General features: G+C 42.0%; 1 protein-coding gene across 1 annotated transcript in view; it reads right to left on the bottom strand.

The window, feature by feature from the left end:
- The window catches only part of dhx29 (DEAH (Asp-Glu-Ala-His) box polypeptide 29), a 140,450-nt gene that overhangs the window by 58,406 nt on the left and 63,209 nt on the right, over positions 1-18,835 (bottom strand). The window contains exons 14-15 of the mRNA XM_072571611.1: positions 3,590-3,730; positions 2,167-2,311 (exon numbers count right to left, since the gene is read on the bottom strand). Of these exons, the coding sequence (XP_072427712.1) occupies positions 2,167-2,311; positions 3,590-3,730 (286 nt within the window). The remainder of the gene's footprint in view (positions 1-2,166; positions 2,312-3,589; positions 3,731-18,835) is intronic.

Below are 18,835 nucleotides of genomic sequence, written 5' to 3'. Positions count from 1 at the left end.
CCAAAACAGCACTCTGTCTCCTGTCCAAAAACGAAGACAAAGTCAGTTCACCCTTTGGTTACCCTCGTTCTTTGTCAAAATTCTGTAGTTGGCTGTCCAACACTGGCCTTCCTTGATCAATTCAACATTCACCCACCTGCTACCTGAGAATGATATCTCAGTGCCAGTTCACTACGGTGTTCTTACAATAGAACGTAACCTGCATTATCTTGAGACCAGTTCCCAACAGCAAACATCAGCCTTTTGTTCTTTTTCAAAAACAAGCTGCTGCTCAAATTTTGAAGTTCAATTCTCAACTTTAACACTCAGTTCCAAACCAAAAATGATAAAATAAAACAAAAGTGATGGTCTCAGCATTCAGTACCACAACTGGACAATCAGCACAGATTTTAGTCTCCTCAGAAATTCAATCATGATGCATGCAGAGAAGTTTTTAAACCATGCATTAAATATCAATCTGTATATACTGACTGCATCTAATTACCACAAGATACACATGGAAGAAAATTCTCCCAGTTCCTTGGTCTCTGCCGCATCTGTTCAGATGATGCGAACTTCAACATGGGAGCCTCCAAAATTGTTCCTTTGTTCCACAACTGTGGGTTCCCCACCACCATGTTTGACAGAGCCTTCAGCCAATTTCAACACATCCCCTGCACCAGCCCTCGCATCCTCTCTTCCCTTCCGCAACAGCTGTAGGGTCCCCTTGCCCTCACCTACCATCCCAACAGCATCCAAATCTAAATGATCTATGGCCTCCATTTCTGACACCTCCAGTGTGATGCTACCACAGATACACGCCTCCCCTCCCATGTCAGTCTTTCACAAGGACAATTCCCTCTGGGACCCTTTGGTTCACTCCTTCTCCATTCCCCACGCCCTGAAGACATCTTCCCCTGAAATCATAGGTGTAACACCTGCCCATTATTCCCTCCCTCCTCACCATCCAAGGTCCCAGACACACTTTCCAGGTGAAGCAGCAATTTATCTATTCTTCACTCAATCTAGTCTACTGCAGTTGATGCTCACAACGTGGTCTATCTATATTGGCGACACGAAGTGCAGTCAGGATGCCTGCTTTACAGAACATGTACATTCTCTCCACAAATATTATGCTGAGCTTCTGGATGCCTGGAGTTCAACATACCACCACATTCTTTGACCAACATTTCTGTCTTGATCTTGCTTCAGTGCTCAAGCAAAGCTCACTGCAAGTTGCAAGATCAACACCTCTTTGTCCACTTGAGTCCAGATGGTTGCAGGGTTCCCAACACTGAGTTCAACAATTTCAGGAGTGAACACCTTCGCCCTTATCCTTACTCCAACCCCCAAACACCAGAACTTGTTATCACATGGATTATTACCACAAACAGCCCATTATCAGCTCCTAATGGTCCCCATTAGCAGATACACATTCTCCCATGCTGACCTTTACTCACTCCTTTGTATGCCCAGTTGTGTTTGTCTCACTCTGGGCTTCATCTCCACCTATAGTTTATTCCTTCCCCCTCCTCTTGCATATACACCAACCTTTTCCAGCTATAATAAGTTCTGAAGGGTCACTGGACCCAAAACATTGACTGTTTTCTCTCCACAGAGGCTGCCAGACTTAGAGTTTTTTGGATTTTGTTTCTGATTTCCAGCATCCACAGATTTTTTTATCTAGTACACATACTGTAGGGTTGCATTCAAGAGATTTATGATGTTGTTCAAACATATCAATTACTTCTCTTAGGCAGAATTGGATGATTATCTGTCAGATAAATGTGTGGGCTAGAGAGAGGGGAGGGCATTGTCAATAGTCTAATTGCTACTTCAAAGAGCCAACACAAACACGAGTCCAAACAGCCTTCCCCTGTGCCATAAAAATTCTATCATTCTAAGAATAATTTAAATGGATACAATTACAGTGCTTCAGAAGTTACCATAACATTAAATCGCCTATTTAAAATATATACTTAATTGAAAAATTAAAAGTGCTTGACTTTCAGTAAGCTACAGATTTTGGAAATTAAAATCCTGCAACCAATGAAAAATAAAAAACAAATAAAAACAAATGTTGGTAAATCCATACTTTGTTAGTAAGTACTGTAAAGAGAAATGCGAAGCTCTTTGTGCAGGTGAATTTTTTATTGATTCACAATCGGAATTTTGTTTTTCACTTACCCAAGAAGTTAATGAGATCCAATATGAGATCCATGTTTATTTTGGTTGGATGCATGTACTGAATAGCATGACAAGTACGACTACTGTATTTTTCAAGGTCTATTACCAAATTATTCCCAGGCTGTGTCCCTTTAACAAGATACTCCTGAAAAAGATTTGAATAGAGATCAATTAGGGAAGATCTGGCCTTTGATGAGAAAACAAGAGACTTCAAAAGTCATGAGTTTCAAAGCTAAAAGCTTACAATATCCAGCTCAGTTTAGGCACCTGGAGTAAATCACTTCTATTTGAGGTAACGTTTACAGTATCAGTAATGTGGTTCAATTAAATTGAATCTTTCATCTGCTTTCAACAGAATCAAAAGCTTCCCCTTTAAGTCATTCAGTCCAAACCACACTGCCTAAAGTCACACCTTAACTAAATGAGAGAATTTCACCCAAGCAATAGACGAAACCTTGCAGTTTCACTGGCAAGTGAAACCAATTGACTAACAGAACTGTGGAATAATAAGAATTTCCTTGAAGCAAATGGAAGATCCAACTTTATCAACTTATTTTAACTTCTTTCACCAGTTATGTCACCTTAATGTCAACCAAGGAACACTGATTACTTTCCTCTGCCTCAAAAGCATGACTAAATTTTTTTCCCCTCATTTTAGTTTTATTCATTCCTGGGAACGTGGGCATTGCTGGCTTGGCCAGTATTCATTGCCCATCCCAAAATGTTAAGAATCAACGACATTGCTCTGATCTTGGAGTGACATGTAGGCCAGACTGGGCAAGGATAGCAGTTTCCCTCCCTAAAAGACATTCATGAACCAATGGATTTTTCTAACAATTGACAATAGCCATCTTTAGATTCCAGATTTGTTTTAACTGAATTCAAATTCTGTTGCATCGGGATTTGAACACGGGTCCCGAGACCATGACCTGGGTCTCTGGATTAATAGCCCAGCCATAATACCACTAGGCCAAGGCCTCCAGAGTTGATCATTAGTTAACATTAATAAGGACTAAAATTTTGAATACTTATGAAAACTATAAATGTCTCAAAAACTATTCTCTCTAAATATAAAGCTACGTTAATTATATGAATTAAAATGAAACCATCATGTTTTGTCTCAATAGTGACAGTCACCACTAAGGAAACTGCAGAAACCTTCCCAATCACAATCATGTGAAGGAGCTTGCTTGATTGAAGTCGAAGCTGTCTGAATTCAAGTGAAAGCTTTTGCTATCAAGCTGTGCAACTCAGCACATTTATCAAATTTCATCAACGATCATGTCACTGGTATGAAAACAATTGGAAACCAAATGATCTGTTCAGCACATCTATGATGACAAAATGATAAAATGCTACCTTAATTGATAATAGATTGACAATAAATACTGTACACACTAATTAAAAGCCACTTATGAACAACCTGATGGTGAAATGTTTTTCCTCCTTTGCCGGTGACTGTCACGTTGATTTCTTCCTCCTCCTCCAAAAATCGTTGGCAGTATTCAGAGTCCTTTTCCAAAATGTAGCCAGTCTCTTCCACCACCTCTTCCAAATGATAAACCTGGATGCAATTAAGGGACAGAATTTGAAATACACACAGTTTGACCTACATCATGTAACAAAATGCTACCAATATTTAGCGGTTCAGAAAATATCACTTATAGGATGAAACACAGTAAACCATGACTATTTATTCAATATTGAAGAAAAGTTGGTTCAGTTCAAAATTGATCTAATATAAATACCACACAGAAGTGCATTAGAATTTATACAATGGATAAATTACTTTGTCTAGTATTATAATATTACTTTACATATTAATCATCTGGATGAAGGGACTGGGGCATTCTGGCGAGGTTTGATGGAAGTTAGGCAGACAGGCAGGTTGTACTGAGGAGGTGGGGAGGCTGCAGAAAGATTTAGACAGTTTAGGAGAGCGGTCCAGGAAATGGCTGATGAAATTCAATATGAGCAAATGTGAGGTCATGCACTTTAGAAAAAAGAAACACAGGCATGGACTATTTCCTAAATGGTGAGAAAATTCATAAAGCCAAAGTACAAAGGGATCTGGGAGTACTAGTCCAGGATTCTCGAAAGGTTAACTTGCAGGTTGAGTCCGTGATTCACAAAGTGAACGTAATGCCATTTATCTCAAGAGGGTTGGAATATAAAAGCAGCAATGTGCTTCTGAGAATTTATAAAGCTGTAGTTAGGCTCCATTTGGAGTATTGTGTCCAATTTTTTGGACCCACACATCAGGCAGGACATACCGCACTGAAGTGTGTCCAGCGGAGAGTCACACTGATGATCCCTGGAACGGTAGACCTAACAAATGATGAACACTAAGGACCCTGGAATTGTATGCATTAGAGTTTAAAGGTTGAGGGGCGGTCTAATAGAAACTTACAAGATAATGCATGGCATTACTGTGAACTTGTTTCTGTTAGGCGGGGAGACTAGGACCCGTGGGCACAGCCTTAGAATTGAGTGGGGGGGGGGGGGGGGGGGGGGGGGGGGGGGGGGGTCAAAATAGAATGGAAGTCAGGAGACATTTTTTCAGCCAGAGAGTGGTAGGCCTGTGGAATTCGTTGCCACAGAGCACAGTGGAGGCCTGGATGTTAAATGTCTCCAAGGCAGAGATTGATAAATTCTTGATCTTGCAAGGAATTAAGGGTTACAGGGAGAGTAAGTGTACATGGAGTTGAAATGCCCATCAGCCACAATTAAATGGCGGAGTGGACTCGATAGGCCGCACAGCCTTACTTCTATGTCTTATGGTCGTATTATTTCTCTAGTGATGGCAATGGTACTTGATTCTACCCTCATATTCTTTCATGAAATGCTCAAAATATCTTCCACTGAGACGACTGATGAAAAATAACTCATGGGGCTAAAGGCAGATAAATTTCTTGGCATGATAGCTTGCATCTCAAGTTCCTAAAAGAAGTAGCTACAGACATATTGGATGCATCTTTCCAAATTGGATTCTGGAGAAGTACTGGAGGATTGGAAAACTGTCAATGTGACACCCCTATTCAAAAAGGGAGGGAGGGAAAAGTGGGAAAATATCGCCTGATTAGCCTAACATCTATTATTACAAAAATATTGGAATCAATTATTAAGGAAGTAATAGCAGCATATTTGAAAAGTCATAATCTAATTCAGCATGGCTTCATGAAAGAGAAATCGTATCTAAATAATCTATTAGAGATTTTTGTGGAAGGTTCAACCAGAGTGGATCGAGGGAAACCAGTATATGTGCTGGATTTGAATTTCCAGATGGCATTCAACAAGGTATCTCAGAAAAGCTTAAGGAATAAGAGTCCACGGTGTTGAAGGTAGTATCACAGAATCCCTATACGGTGGAATCAGGCCATTTGGCCCAACAAGTCTACACAGACTCTCCACAGAGTAACCCACCCAGATCCATTCCCTTACCTTATTACTCTACATATCCACTGACTAATGCACCGAACCTACACATCCCTGCAACACTATGGGCAATTGAGTATGGCCAATTCATCTAACCTGCCCATCTGCCCATGTCTGGACGGTGGAAACAAATTGGAGCACCTGTAGGAAACACACACAGATATGGAGGGAATGTGCAAACTGTACACAGACAGCTGTCCAAGACTGGATTTGAATGCGGGTCCCTAGTGCTGAGATAACAGTGCTAACCACTGAGTCACCATGCTTATCTATTTTGATGGTATCTATTTTATCATAGATGGAGAATTAGCTAACGGCCAGGAAACAGCAAGGAGTGATAAAGGTTTCTTTTTCAAGTTGGCAACCTGCAAACTAGTGTGGTTCCATAGTTATGAGCACTACGACTGCAACTATTCACAATATATATCATTGACTTGGAAGAAGGAACTGAATTTCCTGCAGCCAAATTTGCAAATGACACAAAAATAGGTGAAAAGGTAATTTGCAAAGGGGATATAAACAGTTTACAGAGAGATATTAATAGGCTAAGTAAGTGGGCCAAAAATTAGCAAATGTAATATAATATGGAAAAATGTGAAGTTGTTCATTTTGGAAGGGAGAAGAAAAGAAGGGACAAAAACTGCAGAAAGCTGCAGCCCAAGGTGACTTGGTTCCCTTATTTAAATGAGAACATAATTTCATTGGAGGCAGTTCAGAGAAGGTTTACTAAGATGATCCCAAGATTGACTTATGAGCAAAAGGTAAACAAGGTGGCAGTCTCTGGAATTTAGAAGAGCGAGAAGTGATCTTGCTGAAACATAGAATTCTTAAAATATTTCACAAGGTAAATTCTAAGAGGATGTTTCTGCTCATGGAAGAACTTACTATTTAAGATTGAGATGAAACAGAATTTCTTCTCAGAGGGTTGGGAGACTTGGGAACTCCTTGTCACAGAGAGCTGTGGGACCTGAGTATTTGTCTACATTTAAGGCAGAGGTAGACAAGATTGTTGATTGGTAGGAGATTCAAGAGTTATGAGGAGAAGCGCAGGAAAGTGGACACAAGGAATGTCAGATCAGCCATGATTCAATCATATGGCAGAGCAGGCTTGAGTGACCAATCGGTCTGCTCCTACTTCTTAGATCAAGAAGATCGACGCCAAGATCCAGATCTACATACATCAGGAAAAGCAAGGGTCTCAATATCGACCCTTGGAACCTCCACTATAAATCTTCCTCCAGCCTGAAAAATATCCATTGATACTGTTTTGGATGAGAAGTGAATGGAAAGTAAAATTTCAGCGACACTGAACCCATCAAACACGGTCAAGATAGGGGTCAAAGAACACTACAGTTTTAAAATGTGAAGGAAATGGAAAGCCTCAAGACTCCAGTTTTCTCAGGCAGCAGCATGAAGAGGCAGCCCAGGCTCTTGGCCTCAATCAACAGCATTAGCTACAGGTACGGCTCCAAGCTCCAGGTTTCTACTCTCTCACTTATATTCCATGTCCCTACTACCCCTTTTATTCCATGACATATAACTTTTCTCAAGTCTGTTGTGTGCAAACTCTCTTCCTAGCAGCACTGCGAATTCTAAAGTATTTTAAGAAGGCAGTTCACCACCACTTCTCAACAACATTTAGGGATGGACAACAGATACTGGCTGAGCCAGTGAAGCACACACCCAGTGAAAGAATCATTTTAAACTAACACAGGTATGACTGAGGTAACATTTTTCATACCAAAGCAAGATTCCTTTCATGCTGATTTAATTACATTCTTCTTTTCAAAGATGGGTACAATTACGTGATGTGAAAAAATGAGCCAAAAAGAACCATGATACCAGAAGATAGAGGGGGAGAATTAGGCCAGTTGGCCAAGGAAGTCTGCTGTGTCATTCGATCATGGTTGACATATTTCTCAATACCTTGCTCCTAGCATCTCCCTATAATCCTTGATCCCTTTACTAATCAAGAACCTAACTATCTTGGTCTCAAATGCATTCAATGACTTGGCCTCCACAGCCTTTTTGGCAACGAGTTCCACAGATTAAACAGCATCTGAAGGAAGAAAAATCCCCATCTCAGTTCTAAAGGGTTCCTTTACTCTGAAGAATGCCTTCTGGGCCGAGTCTACATTATTAGTGGAAACATGTTCTCTATGTCCATTCTATCCAGGCCTCTTAGTATTTTGTGAATTTCCAAGAGATCCTTATCCCTATCCTCCTAAACTCGAGTACAGACCCAGAGTCCTCAACTGCCCGTCATATGATAAACCCTTCATCCCAGGATCATTCCTGTAAACTTCACAGAAGGGAGCTGAAACAAACAATTTATTAGGCAAACCGTTCAAGAAAGCCAATAATTCCAAAAGGAAAAATATGAATGCATTGTTAAAGGCTATTGGAGGCAGAGAAATGACAAAACTATGGTAATGATTTTTGCAGTTAGTGCCACTGGGATTGGCTCAACATGAATTCCAACTGTTACAGTTTATTTCCTTTTGAAGCATACATTTGGTCATGCCAATGATTGTTTTTCCATTCAGATGATTACAACAGAACGTGATTAAAGTTCAGCTCACCATTTTTTTTCCATAGTGTCCTGAACATCATGAATTTCTGTTGCACACATCTAACATTCACATTCAAAATGTTGAGGTAAATTAATGGAAATTCATAGAACATAGAAAAATACAGCGCAGTACAGGCCCTTTGGCCTTCGATGTTGCGCCGACCGAAGCCTACCTAACCTACATTAGCCCAATAACCTCCATATGCTTGTCCAATGCCCACTTAAATGACCATAAAGACGGAGAGTCCACCACTGCTACTGGCAGATTTTGTAAATGTAAAATCCATGCTCACATTAAATTGACAATGCATAGTCTCCCAGAAAAGTAAGTACTTAAGCTGTGCGCATGCAATAAGCTTTGGAGCCCACCAAAATTTCTATTATGATGTATGCTATGCATGCATAATGCTGAAATTGCATAACCAGATTTTTCATTTAAAATAAATAGTCAGTAGTTTTTTAGAGAATTGTACAAGTTTATAAATTTCTAATGTGCATTTGATAAATGTGTGCAAGACGATGCTTTAAGTTAGAGGGCTTTTTAAAAAGATTGTGATTCCCGTCTTTATAAAAGATGAGATAAAGAAAGCTTTCTCAAAGATGAGCGATAATGGTTGCCAAACCAATGTCACAAAATAAAGTGATACTTGAGCCATATAGTGTCTCCATCACTGGAGTAACACATGCCATGGTACCCACTTGATACATTCATTTGACATGATGAGATTCTGTGAAGGAAAGGCTGATTAAAAATTTCATGTCCTGGCTTCAAAGGATATTCTATTAGTGAAACAGGCTTTTGGAAAATATGATAACTGTATGTTGATCAGGATACTGAGGAACATATTTGGGAAGGAGCCATACTAGATCTGGTATTGGTGAATAAGGTAAAAACAATGACTGCAGATGCTGGAAACCAGATTCTGGATTAGTGGTGCTGGAAGAGCACAGCAGTTCAGGCAGCATCTTGGATGCTGCCTGAAGTATTGGTGAATAAGCTTGGCCAGATGATCAAAGTTTCCGGGGTGGGGAGGGGAGGGGGCGGGAATTCAGGAACAACAACCACAATTCTTAACTTTTAAGTTATTTATGGATAAGGAAAAGAGTCGTCCTTGGTTGAAAGTATTAAATTGGGGGAAAGCTAATGACCATAAAAATTAGACAGGAACTGGGAAATAGAGCCTGGTGATTGCTATTTGAGGGTAAATCCACATTGATCATGGGGCAATCTTTTAAGAGCCAGTTGATTAGAATTCAGGACGAGCATATTCCTGTGAAAATGAAGGAAAAGGATGGCAAGACACGGAAACCTTGACAAGAGAAATTGAGAGCTTACTGTAAAAGAAAAAGATATGCGTAAGGTTCAGGAAACTGAAGACAGACTTGAAGAACATGAAGATAGCAGGAAAGAACTCAACAAGAAATTAGGGGGGCTAGAAAGGGGCCATGAAATATCTTTAGCAAACACAATTAAGTAAAATTCCCCAAGGTGTTTTATAAGGAGCATGAGATTGTCTCGAGAAAGGGTAGATCCACTCAACCTCAAAGGAGCAAATCTACGTGCGAAGTCACAGGATGGACTTCAGGAAGGTGTTCGACAAGGTTCCTCATGGGAGGCTGGTTAGCAAGGTTAGAGCTCATAGAATACAGGGAGAACTATCCATTTGGATACACAACTAGCTTGAAGGTAGAAGACAGGATGGTGGTGGAGGGTTGTTTTTCAGACTGGAAGCCTGTGACCAGTGGTCTGCCACAAGGATTGTGGCTGGGTCCACTGCTTTTCGTCATTTATATAAAGATTTGGATCTAAACAGAGGAGGTATAGCTAGTAAGTTTGCAGTTAGAGGTGTAGTTGACAGCAAAGAAGGTTACCTCAGAGTACAATGGAATCTTGATCAGATGGCCCAATGGGTTGAGGAACAGCAGATGGAGTTTCATTTAGATACATGTGAGGTGTTGGAAAAGCATTTTGGAAAAGCAAATCAGAGCAGGACTTATACACTTAATGCTAAGGAGTGTTGCTGAACAAAGAGACCGGAATTGCAGGCTCATAGTGCCTTGAAAGTAGGGTCACAGGTAGAGAGGATAGTGAAGGCAGCATTTGGTATGCTTTCCTTTATTGGTCAGAGAACTGAGTAGAGGTGTTGGGAGGTCATGTTACGGATGTACAGGACATTGATTCGGCGACTTTTGGAATATTGTGTACAATTCTGGTCTTCCTATCGGAAGGATGTTGTGAAACTTGAAAAGGTTCAGAAAAGATTTACAAAGGATGTTGCCAGCGTTGGAGAATTTCAGCTCGAAGCTGAATAGGCTGGGGCTGTTTTCCCTGGAGCATTGGAGGCTGAGGGATGGCCTTTTTTTTTAGATTCCCTACAGTATGGAAACAGGCCCTTCGGCCCAACAAGTCCACACCAACTCTCTGAACAGCAACCCACCCAGACCCATTCCCCTACATTTACCCCTGACTAACACTTGACATCTAACACTACGGGCAATTTAGCATGGCCAATTTACCTGACCTGCACATCCTTGGACTGTGGGAGGAAACTGGAGCTCCTGGAGGAAACCTACGCAGACACAGGGAGAATGTGCAAACTCCACACAGACAGTCACCTGAGACTGGAATCGAACCTGGGACCCTGGTGCGATGAGGCAGCAGTGCTAACCACTGAGCCACCATGCCGCCCCACCTTATAGAGGTTTATAAAATCATGAGAGGCATGGATTGGATAAATAGACAAAGTCTTTTCCCTGGGTTGGGGAAGTCCAGAACTAGATGGCATAGGTGTAGGGTGAGAGGGAAAAGGTATAAAAGAGACCTAAGGGGCAACGTTTCCACACAGAAGATGAGTGTATGGAATCGGCTGCCAGAGGAAGTGGTGGAGGCTGGTACAATTACAGCATTTAAAAGGCATCTGGCTGGATGTATGAATAGGAAGGGTTTAGACAGATATGGGCCAAGTGCTAGCAAATGGGACTCGATTAGGTCAGGATATCTGGTTGGCATGGATGAGTTGGACTGAAGGGTCTGTTTCTGGGCTGTACATCTTTAAGTGTGTGAAGTCCTTCACAAATACTTTGAAACTTTGGGAAGGATTTGTTAACAATCTAAATCATGCCAAAATAAAATAAAGATGTTAGGTGTTTTTTTTAAAGCATTAAGATAGCTAACTCCCCAGGACTTGATGAGATCTATCAAAATGCTAACAGATACAAGGGAGGAAATTGCTGGGGTCTTGTACAATATCTTTGTCTCCTCATTAGTCACAGAAGAAGTCCTAGAGGTCTCCAGAATAGCCAACGCTTGTTTAAGATAGATGCAGAACTTGATTCATAGTAGAAAACAGCGAGCAACAGTGAAAGGATACATTTTAGTCCAGAGATCTGTGACAAGTGGTGTCCCACAGGGATCAGTGCTGGGACCCATGTTGTTTGCAATATTGGTGGCCTGATTCATAAATTTGCAGAGAACACAAAGATTGCGGGGAGGGGGGGGGGGGTTGTTGCTGCTGATTGTGAGGAGTGTTACCAGAGGATATAGCAGGATACAGATAGGCTAAAGACTTGGGCTGAGAAATGGCAGATGGAGTTCATTCCAGTCAAATGCGAGGGGATATATTTTAAGAGATCCAATGGAGGAGGAACGTATATTGGAAATGGCAGAACTTTTAGTATGTAGAACATAGAACAATACAGCACAAATCAGGCCCTTTAGCCCTCAATGTTGTACAGATCTTTTATCCTTCTCTATGATCATACTAACCTACATACCCTTCATTTTACTATCATCCATGCGCCTATCCAAGAGTCTCTGAAATATCCCTATTGCATCTGACTCTACTACCACTGCTGGCAGTACATTCCACGTACCCACAACTCTCTGATTAAGAGCCCACCTCGGTCATCTCCCCTAAACTGTCCTTCAATCACCTTAAAATTATGTCCCACGTAATAGACATTTCTATCTGGAAAATGAATCTGGCTATCCATTCCATCCATGCCTATCATCTTGTACAGCTCGATCATGTCACCTGTCATCTTTCTTCACTGCAACGAGGAAAGCCCTATCCTTCAAATCTGTTTTCATAAGGTATGACCTCCAGTCCAGGCAGCATCCTGGTAAATCTCCTCTGCACCCTCTCTAAAGCTTCCACATCCTTCCTATAATGAGGCAACCAGAACTGAACACAACATTGCAAGTGTGGTCCAACCAGAGCTGCAGCGTAACCTCATGGCTCTTAAACTCAATCCCCTGCTAATGAAAGCCAACACACCATACGCCTCCTAACAACCCTATCAACTCAGATGACAACTTTGCGGATCTATGGACATGGACCCAAAGATCCCTCTCTTCCTGCACACGACCAAAATTCCTGCCTTTAACCCTAAAATCAGCATTTGAATTCTACCTTCCAAAGTGAATCACTTAACAGTTTACTAGGTTGAATTCCATCTGCCTTTTCTCAGCCTAGCTCTGCATCCTGTCAATTTCCCGTTGCAACCTACAACAGCCCTCAACACTATCCACAATTCCAGCAACCGTTCCAGCAAACTTACTTACCCATCCTTCCACTTCTTCGTCCAAGTCATTTATAAAATTCACAAATAGCAAAGGTCCCAAAAGAGTTTCCCTGCAGAATACCATTGGTCACCGAGCTCTAGGCTGAATACTTTCCATCTATTACCATCTTCTATGGGCCAGCCAATTCTTTATTCAGGCAGCCAAATTTCCCTTTCTTTTTTTACTTTCTGAATAAGCCTACCATGGGGAACCTTATCAAACCTGAAAATGTGTTGCTGGAAAAGCGCAGCAGGTCAGGCAGCATCCAAGGAGAGGAGAATCGAGGTTTCGGGCATAAGCCCTTCTTCAGGATTCCTGAAGAAGGGCTTTTGCCCGAAACCTCGATTCTCCTCTCCTTGGATGCTGCCTGACCTGCTGCGCTTTTCCAGCAACACATTTTCAGCTCTGATCTCCAGCATCTGCAGTCTTCACTTTCTCCTCGAACCTTATCAAACGCCTTGCTGAAATCCATATACACCACATCCACTGCTCCACCTTCAATGTGTTTTTTCATATCTTCAAAGAATTGAATAAGGCTTGAACCTACCCCTCACAAAGCCATGCTGACTATCTCTAGTCCCTCAGAATCCTCTCCGATAATTTGCCCACTACTGATGTAAGACTGACTGGTCTTTAATTCCCAGGGTTATCCCTATTGCCTTTTCTTGAACAAGAGAATAACATTTGTCACGCTCCAATCATCTAGTACTACTCCAGTGAACAATGAGGACACAAATATCATGGCCAAGGCACAGCAATCTCTTCCCTTGCTTCCTGTACTAACCTTAGGTATATCACATCTGGCCAAGGGGACTTATCTCGCCTCATGTTTTCAAAATTTTTAGCACATCCTCTTTCTTAACATCAAACTGTTCGAGCAGATCAGCCTGTCTCACGCTGTCCTCATAAATGACAAGATCCCTCTCTAGTGGGTACTGAAGCAAAATATTCATTAAAGACCTCCGCTATCTCCTCCGACTCCAGGCACAAGTTCCCTGCACTATCCCTGATCGGCACTACCCTCACTCCAGTCATCCTCTTGTTCCTCACATAAGTGTAGAATGCCTTGGGGTTTTCTTAATCCTATCCACCAAGGGTTTTTCACGCTCCCTTCTAGCTCTCCTAAGTTGATTCTTCAGTACTTTCCTGGCTACCTTGTAACCCTTGAAAGCTCTGTTTGATCCTTACTTCCTCAACCTGAAGTAAGCTTCCTTCTTACTCTTGACGAGATGTTCCACATCTCTTGTCATCCAAGGTTCCTTCATCATATCATCCCTTCCTTGCCTCAATGGGACAAACATATCCAGCACTCACATTAAGTGCTCCCTAAATAACCTCCACATTTCGTCATGCATTTCCCAGAGAACCTCTGCTCCCAATTTATGCTCCACAGTTTCGACCTAATAGCATTGTAATTCCCCCTCCCCCAATTAAATATTTCCCCTTCCATCTGCTCCTATCCCACTCCATGACGACAGTAAAGGTCAGGGAGTTTTGATCACTAACACTGAAATGCTCTCCTATTAAGAGAACATACACCTGACCTGGTTCATTGCCAAGCACCAAATCCAACATGGCCTCCCCTCCAGTCAGACTATCTACATATTGAGTCAGGAACCCTTCCTGGACACACCTGACAAAATCTGCTCCATCCAAATTATTTGCACTAAGGCGGTTCTAATACGTAATAGGGAAGTTGAAGTCACCCATGTCAACCAAAATCTGCCTCTCAATCTGCTCCTCTGTGTCTCTGTTGCTATTAGGGTTTTTACAAACTCCCAATAAAGTGACTGATCCTTTCCTGTTTCTGACTTCCACCAATACTGACTTTGTAGACAAACCCTCCTCAAAGACCTCCCTTTCTGCAGCTGTGATGCTATCCCTCATTAGCAATGCCACTCCCATACCTCTTTTCCCTCCCTCACTATTCCTTTTGAAACACCTAAACCCCAGAATGTCTGACAACCATTTCTGCCCCTGTGATATCCAAGTCTGTGTAATGGCCACACCATCATAGCTCCAAGTATTGATCCACGTTCTAAGTTTATCACCCTTACTCCTGACATTTTTTGTGTTAAAATAGACACACTTAGAGTCATAGAGATGTACAGCCCGGAAACAAACCCTTCAGTCCAACTTGTCCATGCTAACCAGATATCCTAACCTAATCAAGTCCCATTTGCCAGCACTAGGCCCATATCCCTCTGAACCCTTTCCTATTCATATACCAATTCAGATACCTTTTAAATGCTGCAATTACACCTGCCTCCACCACTTCCTCTGGCAGCTCATTCCATACATGGACCACCCTCTCCATGAAAAAGTGGTCCCTTAAGTCTTTTGTATCTTTTCCCTCTCACCATGAATATATAACATAACAGTGCAGTACATGCCCTTGCACTGACCTGTGAAGCCAATCAAGCCCACCTAACTTACACTATCCCATTTTCATTCATATGTTTATCCAATGACCATTTAAATGTCCTTAATGCTGGCAAATGTCCTTAAACGTCCTTAATGCCCCTTCTCTTTGAGTAAAGAAACTACCGCTGACATCTGTGCTATATCAATCACTCCTCAATTTGAACTTATGTCCCCTCGTGCTAGCTATCACCATCCAAGGAAAAAGGCTCGTACTGTTCACCCCATCTAACCTTCTAATTATCTTATGTCTCAATTAAGTCACCTCTCAACCTTATTCTCTCTAACAAAACAGCCTCAAGTACCTCAGCATTTCCTCAGAAAATCTTCCCTCTATATCAGGCAACATCCCAGCAAATCTCCTCTGAACCCTTCCCAAAGCTTCCACATCCTTCCTATAATGTGGTGACCAGAACTGTAGGCAATAGTCCAGGTGTGGCTGCACCAGAGTTTTGTATAGCTGCAAAATGACCTCATGGCTCCAAAACTCTGTACAACGCAAATAGAATTAAGGAGAATCCAAAGGGTTTTTACAAATATATTAAGGACAAAAGGGTAACTATGGAGAGAATAGGGCCCCTCAAAGATCGCGGAGAAAGTGAGGACTGCAGATGCTGGAGATCAGAGCTGAAAATGTGTTGCTGGAAAAGAGCAGCAGGTCAGGCAGCATCCAAGGAGAGGAGAATCGAGGTTTCGGGCATAAGCCCTTCTTCAGGAATGTTGGGAGGATCTGAGCTACAGGGAGAGGCTGAACAGGCTGGGGCTGTTTTCCCTGGAGCGTCAGAGGCTGAGGGGTGACTTTATAGAGGTTTACAAAATTATGAGGGGCATGGATAGGATAAATAGGCAAAGTCTTTTCCCTGGGGTCGGGTAGTCCAGAACTAGAGGGCATAGGTTTAGGGTAAGAGGGGAAAGATATAAAAGAGACCTAAGGGGCGACCTTTTCGCGTATAGTGTGGTACGTGTATAGAATGAGCTGCCAGAGGATGTGGTGGAGGCTGGTACAATTGCAAATTTAAGAGGTATTTGGATGGGTGTATGAATAGGAAGGGTTTGGAGGGATATGGGCTGGGTGCTGGTAGGTGGGACTAGATTGGATTGGGATATCTGATTGGCATGGACGGGTTGGACCGAAGGGTCTGTTTCGATGCTGTACATCTCTATGACTCTACCAATAAAAGCTAGCACACCGTATATCTTCTTAACAACCCTATCAACCTGGGTGGCAACTTTCAGGGATCTAAGTGAATGGACACAGAGATCTCTCTAATCATCTACACTACCAAGAATCTTACCATGAGCCCAACACTCTTTACTCCTGTTGCTCCTTCCAAAGAAAATCACCTCAAACATTTCCAATTAAACTCCACATGCTACCTCTCAGCCCAGCTCTGCAGCTCATCTATGTCCCTCTGTAACCGATAACATCCTTCAGTACGATCCACAATTTCACTGACATTAATGTCTTCTGCAAATTTACCAATCCTTCTATGTTTTCATCCAGTTAATTTATAAAACTGACAAACAGTAGTGGCCCCAAAATAGATCCTTGCGGTACAATACCAGTAACTGAACTGCAGGGTGAACATTTCCCATCAACCACCACCCTCTGTCTTCTTTCAGCTAGCGAATTTCCAATCCAAATCGCCCTCAACCCCATAGCTCCATACTTTGTGCAATAGCCTACCGTGGGGAACCTTATCAAACGCTTTACTGAAATCCATATACACATCAACTGCTTCACCCTCAACCATCTGTTTGGTCACCTTCTCAAAGAACTCATTAAGGTTTGTGAGGCACAACCTACCCTTCACAAAACCGTGCTGACTATCCCGAATCAACTTAGTCCTTTCTAGACTATTATAAATCCTATCTCTTATAACCTTTTCCAAAGCTTTACCCACAACCAAATTAAAGCTTACTAGCCCATAATTACCTGGGTTGTCTCTACTCCCCTTCTTGAACAAGGGGACAACATTTGCTGTCCTCCAGTCTTAGCGCATTATTCCGATAGACAATGACAATATAAAGATCAAATGCAAAGGCTCTGCAATCTCCTCCCTGGCTTCCCAGAGAACCCTAAGATAAACACGATTCAGCCAAGAGAACTTATCTATTTTCACATTTTCAAGAATTGCTAACACAGCCTCATTGTGAACCTCAATCCTGACTAGTCTAGTAGCCTGAATCTCAGTATTCTCCTCAACAACATTGTCTTTTACAAGTGTGAATACTGAAAAAATATCCACTTAGTGCTTCCCCATCTCCTTGGACTCCACACACAACTTTTCAATACTGTCCTTGATTGGCCCTAATCTTACTCTTGTCTTTCTTTTATTTCTGATATACTTACTTATGAAACACTTTAGGATTTTCCTTGATCCCATTTGCCGACAACTTCTCATGTCCCTCCTGGCTCTTCTTAGCTCTCTCTAAGTCTTTTCTGGCTAACCTCTAACTCTCAAACACCCTAACTGAGCCTTCACATCTCATTCTAACATAAGCTTTCTTCTTCCTTTTGCCATGAGATTAGACTTCTTTAGTAAACCTCCCTTGCTCAACCACATCTTCCCTGCCTGACAGGAACATATTTATCAAGGACACATAGTAGCTGTTTCTTGAATAAGCTCCACATTTACATTTGTGCCCACCCCCTGCAATTTCCTTCCCCATCCTATGCATCCTAAATCTTGCCTAATCGCATAATTGCCTTTCCCCCAGCTATGACTCTTTCCCTGTGCTATATGCCTATCCCTTTCCATCACTAAAGTAAACATAACTGAATTGTTGTCACTATCACCAAAGTGCTCACCTACCCCCAAATCTAACACAAGGCCGAGTTCATTAGCCAGTAATACATCCAAAGTGGTGTCGCCCCTTGTTGGCCTGTCTACATCCTGTGACAAAAACTGACCCAGTCAATATTTGAAAAGTTAAAGCCCCCTTAACAACGACCCTGTAACTCTCGCTCCAATCCAGTATCATTTTGCTATCCTTTTCTCGACATCTCTAGAACTATTTGGAGACCTACAGAAAACTCCCAACAGACTGACCTCTCCTTTCCTGTTTCTAACCTCAGCCCATACTATCTCAGTAGATAAGTCCTCAAACACCCTTTCTGTCACCATAACACTGTCCCACCTCCCCCCTCTTTTACCATCATCTTTGTTTTTACTGAAACATCTAAATCTTGGAAGCTGCAACAACCATTCCTGTCCCTGTTTTGTCCATGACTCCGAAATGGCCACAACATTGAAGTCGCAGCATGTGTTCCTTGAATAAGCTCCACATTTCAATTGAATGGGCACGATTGAAATATGGAGCTTATTCAAGGAACACATGCTGCAAGTTCACCCATCTTATTCCGGACGTTCCTGGCATTGAAGTAGACATACTTGAAACCAGTTTCCTGCTTGCCAGTGCACTCTTGCGACCTTGAAACCTTATTTCTGACTTCACTACTCTCAACCTCCAGGACACTGGAACTACAATTTAGGTTCCCACCCCCCTGCTGAATTAGTTTAAACCCTCCCAAAAAGCATTAGCAAATATCATCCTCAGGATAGTGGTACCCTTCTGGTTCAGGTGTGGACCATCCTGTTTGTAGAGGTCCCACCTACACCATATTGAGCCCCAATTATCCAGGAATCCAAAACCCTCTCTCTTGCACCATCCCT

The sequence above is a fragment of the Chiloscyllium punctatum genome, chromosome 1, assembly GCF_047496795.1.
Source record: "Chiloscyllium punctatum isolate Juve2018m chromosome 1, sChiPun1.3, whole genome shotgun sequence".
Classification (NCBI taxonomy): Eukaryota; Metazoa; Chordata; class Chondrichthyes; order Orectolobiformes; family Hemiscylliidae; genus Chiloscyllium; species Chiloscyllium punctatum.
Note: the sequence above shows the minus strand (reverse complement) of the source record. Positions and strands in the feature narration are given on the sequence as shown.